General features: G+C 35.4%; 2 protein-coding genes across 7 annotated transcripts in view; both read left to right on the top strand.

The window, feature by feature from the left end:
• Positions 1–11,027, top strand: part of LOC105215599 (uncharacterized) — a 192,697-nt gene that overhangs the window by 154,955 nt on the left and 26,715 nt on the right. The gene's annotated exons all lie outside the window — the stretch shown is intronic.
• LOC128922298 (protein insensitive-like) lies at positions 3–6,848 on the top strand. The gene has a single exon (XM_054232265.1). It carries the CDS (start codon positions 2,240–2,242, stop codon positions 2,888–2,890), a length of 651 nt encoding a protein of 216 aa, XP_054088240.1. The 5' UTR covers positions 3–2,239; the 3' UTR covers positions 2,891–6,848.

Below are 11,027 nucleotides of genomic sequence, written 5' to 3'. Positions count from 1 at the left end.
TGAAAGTTAATAAATTTATGAAAGAACTATTAAAAAGCTTTTTCAATTTATTGATATCTGGTTTTATTGTATTTTGTAAAGTTTTATGTAATGTTAAATAAAAGACTATATACATATGTATATATGAAATTTCAAATGATATATTCAACGAAAAGACTTGTCAAACTCATTGTTGACACACACCGGCAGGATAATGACATTTACATTTTGACATGCAATCGGCTTTTGTTTTTTTTTTTGTTGTCAGACAACTGAATTGCAAAACGCTCACTCAAAGTGCTGTGAGAAGCTGATAATTGAAATCAACACAAAATAGAGTATGAACAATGAAGTGCAGCTTTCATGGAATATAAAATGCGTACGAAGGCTAAATAAACTTTATTTTGTAGATGTTGCCACTAAGTAATTCTGTGAGAATTACATTGGCAATTAAAGTATCTTTTACTCGACTGCTTTAAAGGCAACAGCTGCTTGAACATGCAAACACTGATGTCTCACACACGCTGCGCTTCCTTGGCCACCAGCCGAGCTGAGTCGAGTCGAAGGACACCGACTTGTGTCAATTTGCATATTTATTACATCAACATATTGTGCTTTTATATGCGGGCATGCCTTTGTAAGTTCATATTTATTTAGATGTGTGTGTGTATGCTCTGTGCAGCCACACATGAACAACTTTCAGCTGCAACAACAACACCAAACGAACTGCCGCTTCAAAAAAGCAATTCATTTAGAAGTTGAATAAATTAATTTACAACAATTTATTGCATATGCAACACACAAACACATACACAAGTAAATATATATGCTTTAACAGTGGAGAAGAAGCAGAGGAGCAAACAAACGTTTCTGCATTTATGCTGGTCGGATCGAGCAAGCGAATGAATGACATAGAATCAACAGCGTTTATGTTGATGGTTACACGCTTTATACAGAAATTCATATGTGAAAACTGGCGGTATAAATACCGCTTGTAAGGCTGTTAGAGCATGCGGTTTAAGCATTCAAATGAATAGGAATAGAATACGAAATCATATGTGAATGTGTACTTGTGGTGCACACTGCCACCACATCAACCGGGTAGCCGAAATGGCAAAGTGTGTGCTTGTCATGGCAAAAACTCGTCAGCATTTAATAAGCAGCGCTCGCAAGCAGTCATTCACAACGATTGCATACTTTTAGGCAGCGAGCTCTGACGAGTTAGATGCTTCAACCAACAACAACTTGCATGTTGCGCAGTGTTTATTTATTTATTCATATATGTATGTGTGTGTTATTTTTGTGCAATAATGCACATTAGTATGAATGCGCATTTATATTCTAGAGAAGACTAAACTATCTCAACTAATCTTTTCTAAAGCTCTTAATGTTAATTACACACAAGTGAGTAGCAGTTACATGCGGCTTTTGTAAGTTTTGTGCTGTGATTCTTCGCATGAAAAGCCGCCATATACTCGTACATATGCGTAGTTAGTGATAATTAGGAAATATATTCATATGTTGAAAAATTCTTCAATTTATTAAAATTTCGAGAAATATGAACTTATCTCATCAATATCTAGTTTTAAACTGCAACATTTCTTATAACAACATTAGACCTCTAGTTTTGTCGGAACCGTGGAATTTTAAAATTCCGTTATTTTCTTTGTTCTAGAATCCTGAAAGATACTGTAAAAAACCATAAGAAAATCATTATTCCTAAAAATATTTAGAAACAATTTTGGAATTTCAAGAAAATTTTTCTCCTTTTCTTTTCTAAACCTTCTCTCTGTGTAAGGCGTGTTAATTATGCTCGCTTGTCCTTTCGCTCCTAACAAAACCAGGTAAAAAAAATTGAATTAACTTCATTGTTACTTGATTCATAGTTTTCGGTTAAGAAATTCGCTTTTGTTTCATCTTTTGCGGAAATTTGAAAACTTTTAAGTTTTTCCGACGAAAACAGCATTGCAAATACATAGTTGATTCTCTAGAACAATAGAAGATGAATTGTGGCATTTCCGCGCCTTCGATCGCGGTCAATACACATTAGGGATTGTCTACCTGTTTCTAGATCACCTTAAAATACAAAGGTCAAAATAGGAACATTTTCGAAATTTCTACCTGTTCGACAGGTAAAAACCCTTTTACTATATAGGAAAAAAAGGGTATAAAACCTGAGATCCTTTGCACTTCATCATCAAACTTGTACGATCTACAAACGTGTTAACAACTCCCAAGAACTCCAGAAAAAAACTTAAAAATGGCAGACCGTTCCTACTGCAATAATACCTCCCGCTGCCCTCTATGTGAAGAATCCATAGCCAGCAAACAGTTGAAACGTCGTCGCGAATTCGAAGCTACTTTGAATGTCGCCAAGAAGCAGCGCACCGAAGCGCCCATCGATTTACTTATGATCCAACTATTCATATATCACGTGCTAAGGCAGCAATTCGAAGCAGCTGCAAGAGCACAACAGCTAGGGACTGTAGTTAAAAAGGAACCAGAGGAAAACTGGACTTATGACAATAATGGAACACCTGGAGTAGCAGCACCAACTGAGACCTCAGATACAGTCCAGATAGGACCGAATGGCACTACTGTGTCCAGAGTTGACTTTGAGAAGCTGCGTGAGTGCAGCGCTTCGCTGGCCACACGCAATCTGCTCGCTTTGATCTTCGATCGCCAGACACTGGCCACCCACTCGCTGAGTGGCAAACCCTCACCCGCGTTCCGTTACGAGGAACGCATGCTAAAGGGGCAGTTGGATACCAAGAAAGTGTCTGACATAATTCATTGCATTCGAAATACCTTCAATTACTCCGAGAAGGATATTCGTTCAACGATCACCATGAAATGTGCCGACGTGGCCAGAACGTTCAAAGTCAAGGAAAACAAAAATAAAGAGAACTGAGAACTGTTTTAGAAATAGAATTGTTAGATGTTTAGGATTTGAATAATGTATGAGTTAATATTTGATAGAATAAAACATGTAGCTTGTAAATGAATTGTGTTGTTTTTAGATTTACTAGTTTCTAAGGATGTATTTAACAAAAAACATTTACAAAAGCCAAAAAGCTAAACAGAGTGAAAGCAATAAAGTTTGGCTTGTACTTTATGGCCAGCGAGCAAGCTCATAATAAAACATATAAAAATACTAGAAATGAAATTTTGTTTTAAACAGGCACAATGGCAAAACAGATATAATAAATCGCTTCATTAAAGACAGATAAAAAGGCATTTTTTCATGTAGTGCTGACCGTATGAGGTCACATACGTGCTCGCTCGGCTCGGTGGCATTCCTACAACCGCTAAACAAATAGAAATGGAGTATAAAGCTAGGAAAAGGGTTTCATTTAATAATAAACTTAAAATGATCATGAAAAGGAATGCGAGACTGTAAACACGACTGTGGCGAACCGAAATGCACAGTTGCTGGAGCAATGATGAAAGAAAGGCAGGCACTGGCAAAATGGCAGCATGAGCACAAACAGCGAAAGGGCCGAGTAAACAAAATATGATTAAATTTTATGTGGTGTAAGTTTAGGAGGCTCACAACGGTACATGGAAGAGGCGCAGCTGAGTGAGTGAGAGCTTCACCATTGTGTTTGTGAAGCGAGTGTGATGGAGTTATGTGGCTGTTTGTATAGTTGTATGAGATGGCATTTAGTTACTAGTCACTGGTGGACTGAGAACATGAAGTAGAAGTGACAAATATTTTTTTTAGTTATTGTTACTCATTAGCACAGTATGAACAGTACAGAAAAACAGGCCATAAAATATTTTTAATTTTCTATTTAAATAAGTTAATTTAAAAAAACAAAATGAATATATGAATATTAAAAATAAAATTTAAAAGTTAACACGACTGCAGCGGATTTTGCATTCAAGCGTTTGTAATTAATGAAAACGTACTGCAAAAGTATCAAATAAAGACACACACACAGCCAGACATTATTCCACGCCATGCAAATTGCAAGCACTAACACCACCACACATACACTTTCACATTCACATATAAGAGAATGACAGACAATGTCGCGTGAAGGACAACATCGAAAAGCAATAAATAATCAACGACAAATTAATTTTCACGGACATGTAAAAAATGTAATTTGCTTGCGTGCATTGATCCGCGAAAAGCGCACAGTGTGTGGCATGTTGCAACAACAATGAACCAAAAAACGAAAAACATCACTGAAACAAGCAGCAAGCGATCAGAACGCAATGCCAAAGAACTCAAAAAAATAGTTAAACTTTAAATAACTTCACATGAGAGAGATGTAGCTATGCGCTTTTCTTTCCACAAGCATTATGTAAGCCGTTGTATGCGCATAATATGTTGTTTTAAAGTGTGTAAATACGACTTGTAACGTCTATAGCCGCACACACTCGTGCTTATGTGCATTTTCCGGGCCGACAACTGCACAAAGGGATGTGAATCCGCAATGTTCCTTGTTGGAAATGAAAATCAGTACGCATGACAATGGTATATAGATGGTACATGAGGAGAGTGTTTTTCAAATAGATACCTCTAGATGACTTAAAGTTTCCAAATTTCTTAAAGCTATATGAAGAAATATCGTCCTTATATCTACCGATTCCATTGAAACCGAATACTCGATTCACTCTGTATTCAATTTGTACTTCAACTTACCCATCAAATGATACCAAGAAACTTATTCGAAAACACTTCTTCATTAAAGCTTTTGATGCATGACATATTTTTCCAACATGGCACTCTCATTTGCAATCATATGTAGGCAACACTCCACATAGGGGAGCCTCTAAACCAATGACAATCAGGTCCGGCTCTTTAATCTCCAAAGCACACAAAATGAACAAAACGGCCATTGTGGCAATGAGTTGAAGCGTTAAAGGAAACATGCTTGTTTGTTCGGCGAACATGTCCTACACTCACGAGAGTGTGGAGACTATTGTGTTGTTGCCTTTGTAAACAAGCGTTGGTAATGCGTTAAGCGACTGAGCGAGCGCTCAGGATGCGTACGAAATGCTATGCGGAAATTTAATTTTAAACACACACACACAAAGGAATACATATGTGCGAAAGTTTGAACAAAGAATGTAGGAAATTGAAAGAAAAGTGACATAACACAGGGAAGAGAAGAAAAGCTTAACTGCCGAAGACTAAAATTCCATTGAAGGATAGTGCAAAGACATTTAATTGATGAAATATAAATGTTGAATTTATTTTATCAATTTATATCAGTATAAGAATTAAGTGTTTTAAATAAGTGGAAACCTTTTCCAAAATCATATATGATTCATTAGATGCCTATATTAGGTTATAAAATTTCATCAATTTAATTGCCAAAACAAATTTAAATACTTTAATTTTGAAAATTGTAAACATGTGGCAACCTTATTTAATTTTTTTATTCTTAAATTCCTTAAGTAAATGTATTGAATTAAAATTTATTAACAGGTGGCAACCCTATTTAAAATTTTTAACGGTTTACAATTTCTCAGCCACCTTCAATTTGAAATCTATATTATCCTCTTTTCAATCAAAATTTCATTTCAACCAAAATAAAATAAATTTACCTCAAATATTATACCAAATTCGAGGTATTTACCTCAAATATTATAAATAAAATTAATCATTAAACACACATTCAATAATTGAAATATAACATTTACATATTTTTTTGGAAATAATTAATTTCTCAAAAATTCGCCCATTAATAAATTTCCGAATTCACACCAACCACTGGAAATTTAATTTCGACTTCAACGCGAATTATTGCCTCTCATCACATTGACAAGTGGCGGCGACAGCAAAACGCCCATAGCCTCAAGAGCCCACACCACAGCCCGGCGGCTCGTAAATGCCGCTTCCACTGTACTAAGGAATGCCACTTCTCTTAAGTGTGCCCTCAAGCTGAAGGCCGGTAAGGTCAATAACATCATTTCCTTTATCACCAAACAAAAATACAACAATAATAGCAGCAGTATGCAGCCGAACGAAATCAAGTAATTGCGCCCTTCTTAACAAGCCTAAAGAAGAGAGCCTACAACAAAAACAAAAACAAACGAAGAAGCAACAGCCGACTGAAGAAAGAACAAGGATAAGGGTTAAGGCGGAGACTAGACAGACGACGATGACAATAAAAACAACACAAAATTTAACAACAAAATCAATGACAAGTTGACGACCAAGGAGGGAGAGGACGACACTGAAATGTACAACAAATAATTTGAGACTCTTTTAGACACTGGACACCACTGAAAAGAGGCGGGCCAACTTATATGTATTTACACGTTATAAGCAACTTCGCAGTCAACCGTTATGTAGTACGAGGCAATGACTTTGGAAATATGTGTTTATAGAAAGTTTACTTACTTTTTCCCCCTTTCACCGCTGCCCTCTCGGTTCCACTACGGGCAGCATAATTTATTTAACCACTTTGTAACGGAGCAATCAATTTAGAAATGGCGAAATTTGCTATTTAGTAAGGGACGTAATAAGTAATAAATTGAGTCTGAATGTAAAGCGAGAACGTTTGTGGACAAAGTTACAACGGCACTTTGATTGTAATGGTCTGAGATGTGGTCATTACTAGCGGAATATGAAAACGTTGCGTAAAAGAAAACTTGCAAATGGAAGTTCAAATATTTATATTTGGACAGAAGATTCAAGGTGGAGAGCAGTGTAATATACAATCAATTTTATAAGACGAAGACAAGAGAAAATTAGTAAAAGAAAGTATATTAAAGATGATATGGCTGGTAATAAAATCTTGATATCGGAGCCAAATTAATATTTCTTATCGCACAAAATATCTTCAAAACCTTCTAGATATTCGGTTATTAGTGCTAGCTGATTTCCAATTAATAAAAACACAAAAACAGCTGACTCTCATGAGATTATTTTTTTTATATATCGTGAGATATTTTAATATTAAAAGCTCCAAAAACTCAAAACTGCGCCAACAATTCAACAACAAATATTAAAGTCATCTTCGACCATGACTAGTCTTCTTAATCTACATATTTTGTGAGCATACAACAAAAAATTTAGCACTAAACTGCCACTTAACTATGACCGCTGACCCACATCATCAAGTGCCACGGCGTATGAGTAACCTGAAAAACCTCAAAAAAACCTTTTTGTTCCGCACAGTTTTTACAAAAATTAATTCGAAAAAAATGCATGCCCGCATAAATCTCGTAAACTCTTACGGCGCCCACATAATAATAGTACCGTAAATTGGCGCACCTAATTCCCGAATTGGCGAAAGCAATTGCCTAGCTGCTCCCTTCATTATGGACACAGGCGCTGAGTGGCTTGCCAACAGCTGTATGCTGCCAAACCGTTTTTTGAAACTTATTTAAAATTCATTAAATTACGCGCCGAAACTCACACGAACACGCGCTGAAACATTTATTTACCGCACCAAGCGAGCGCCAGCAGTGAGTGGGAGAAGGAATGTAACAATAGTTACGCGGGCGCCAGCACTTCTGCAGCCAAATGAAAACGAACAAACCTCGAGCGCAAACAAAGCAAACGAAACGCTCATTTTTGGCGTGTAACATAAATAAAACGCTCAAACACACACTCAAATTGTTGCTATGTGAGTGAGTGAGTGCATGAACTGCGATATAAACACCACAGCGTATTGCTTGTGAGTGTCAGTGGTTTGTGGTGGTGAAAATAATGCCGTAAGTGGCTTCCGAATAAAAAAAATGTAACAGTAAAATAATAGTTTTTAATCTGCGCGTTTCATTTACAATAGCAAACTGTAGCGAATGCGCCAAAAATGTTTATTATTTCAAAAAACGCTTCATATGAACACACGCTCGGTTAAATGGATTTTCATTTGTGGTAAATTGTTGCGAAAAATGTTATCATTGGAAAATTGAAATTAAGAGATTTACTTTGCTTAATATAAATATTTATAATTTAATTTTTATAATTCTTTTTTTATTATATCTTAAATCTACTTAAAGTTAAGAGATGCTCAAAGATATAGTTGAACCTGCATAATTTCGAATTGGAATAGTCCCCTTTGATTTTTGATAGTTTGCAAACGACTGAATAAGTTTTTTTAGACTTAAAATTTCCGTTATTTTTTTAACATACCGTAAAATACAAGTATATGGAAATGTTGACCACACTCTGATTACTAAATATTATTCCGAATATTATATATTTCGTTTGAAAAGTCCTTATGTTTAAACTTTCTTCTTCCATCCATGATTTTTATATACAAATATTACTGCCAATAACAGATAATTATCCCACCCATACACACAACCATATACAATGCTCGAAATTAAGCAATTAAAAGTAAAAGATGCACTTAAGCGTCAGCAAACGATAAATAAAACGAAAAACTCCTAAATCACCTCCACTTTATATGTAGTACACTTCCATATCAACAACAACAACCGAGCAGTACCATTTCTGCCAAGTCATTTGGTTACTTGCAAATTGCGCAACATAAACTTTACAACAAATTTTTATTTATAAGGGTCCTTCTTTCCGATTTAAAATTGCATTAACTGTGCAAAGAATATAATTTTTTATCTTGTTTTATTAGTGAACAACACTCATAATCGCAGCGCGCATAATGTCCTCGACATCCTTAAACAAAAACAAATTTTAATATCATAAAATACCGTAATGTTGCTGGCGTGTTGTCGGCTTTTATGAGAGAGACGCTGTGTTTCTATGCGCACAGATTTCGCTTTTCAACGATTTCCTGCCTTGTTGTTGTAGGATTTGTACGCAATATTAAAAATATTTACTGCTTCAACACAAAAAGCGAAACGGAAAATACAAAATGGATTTTTTTTGGGATGGTAGAGGAAATGAGTGTATAAGAGGAAGGAGATAGGAATATGTAACGAGGCGTGACGGGTGGAGAACATGTAATAAAAATGTATTTTATTGTATTTTACTGATGCTCAAACAGAATACAAATACTTTCATTAGATTTTGATTTTTCAGCTCTACAAGCTGAAATTATTTAATTTAATGCTCTTTATTTATATAAATGATTAAAATTTCTTGAAAATTTCCTCATCTTTCCCTCACATATCTTTTCAAGTCGTCCGAGCATATGTAACGGGCTCTTATTTAATATCAACAGCACTTATTTAGCGCACTTCAACTCTTATTTCAATCCCACTTTTCGCCCCATTCAGCAACCACTTTGGCTTTTATTTGTTTTCATCGCGCACAAAGCTACTTTATTTCGCTTGTTTTGCGGGTGTTTTTTACTCCATTTCATCGTCGAAAGTCGTGCCGCTGTCGCTGCAATTATTGCCAGTTCAAAAGCCAATGTTGCCAGGCTTTTTCAATAGCGTTTATGCCTGCACGGATGCGTCGTTTGAAAAGAAACGTTTTGTATTTTCCAAAAAATTTTAAAATAATTTTAATGAGAGTGAAATTAGGCCGCTCCTCGCTCATGAACGGTAAAATGAATTTGTTAAGTAATAAAAGAGAGAAATATTAAGAGACAAGTAAGTTGTGTCCAAATTTCGAAAGAAATTTTTGTCCAGATAAAAAGTGATTTTCGGCATTTCGAAAATTATTTCAAATTTTGCAAAACTTCGCAGTATCGAATATTAAAAGCTTTAAAAAGTATGTTCAAATTTCAAATATGCTGAAAAGCCTTAAACCTTCCCAACATATACATAACCAAACATTACCTTGTTGCTGTGCCTTGTTGCCACAATGTGGACTCGTATGCCACTTATGTTGCAATGTTTGGTTACAATAAAAACGGTTTACTGTCGCCATGGGTTACCGTTATGGCAGCGTTGTAATTTTGTTTCATTAAACTTTAAATGTTGAGAGGGGCGTCTCCCCGCTCAGAATTAACCATGCGCCGTTTCTCATCGTGGTGACATTAACGGTACAGTTTGTGCAATAAATTGAAGTGGACTCAGCAAAATTTTCGAACAAAGGCATATGTGTATGCGTGTGTAGATAAGTTTATGGAAATTTATCGCATTACGAAACTTGGCTGAAATTTAGAGTTTTCGTGTTTTCATTGCCATTTTGGCATGTGAAGGTTTTTGCCTTGAACTGATTTTGCTGCGAATTTTATGTGGAGAGTTGACGAAAAATACTTTTAATGATAAATCTTACTCGAAAAGTTGGCCAATTTTATAGAGAGAGTCTTCTAACGAAAGGAACTCGTTCCAATATTCTGAATATTGAACCTAACCTGACAGTATTTTTATATTTGAAAATGCTATTCCTTTCTAAAGTTTGCTCTCTTCATTAGAAACCTTGCATTAATGAAGTGTCAAACTCGAGTTAATAGTTTTATGTTTACGACTAGCAGACAAGAGTTTTCATTGGAATATTTTGCATTCGTAAATCAAATTCTTCTAGAAAGCATATTTATGTGAAAGAGTTTTTGAAATCGGCGTAGTAGTTTTTGAGTTTATTCATTACAAACATACATACAAAACTATAGTATAATATATATACAGTAGAATCCGTTTATTATGACTCCGCCTATATTGACCAACTGGTTACTATGACGTAATTACCCTACGAAGTTTGGTTTTCATATAAAATTCTGTATAAAAAAGTCGGATATAATGACTTCGCTTACAGTGACATGTCGCTTATTATGACCCATTTTTAATAAATTATGTCCGGTTAGAATAACTGACATGATTATTTACACCTCCCGCAATGTTCGTTGATTCCCGACGCCGTTCGGCACGTGGCTCGTTTTTGTTTTGAGTCTCAGTGAGTAATTGACACTTGAACGTCACGCATTCTTGTTTGTTTGTTACTGTGAAAAAATGTCATCACAACGACGTAAAGCATTTACAATTGAGGAGAAGGGTGCAATAATATGCAGATTAGGAAATGGAGAATCTAACGCATGTCTCGCAAAGGAATTTGGCGCGGGTCATTCGACAATCTCAATGATTTTTAAAAACAAGAACCGCATTAAGCAATCGTTCAATTCAAATGTTTTGAAACCGAAGAGGCTTCGAAAATCACGACAAGAAAATGTTGATGAAGCATTAATTCAGTGGTTTAAAAACATGAGAAACAA

The sequence above is a fragment of the Zeugodacus cucurbitae genome, chromosome 5 (genome assembly GCF_028554725.1).
Source record: "Zeugodacus cucurbitae isolate PBARC_wt_2022May chromosome 5, idZeuCucr1.2, whole genome shotgun sequence".
NCBI classification, from domain to species: Eukaryota; Metazoa; Arthropoda; class Insecta; order Diptera; family Tephritidae; genus Zeugodacus; species Zeugodacus cucurbitae.
The sequence above is the reverse complement of the archived record's forward strand: the minus strand, read 5'-3'. Positions and strand labels throughout refer to the sequence as shown.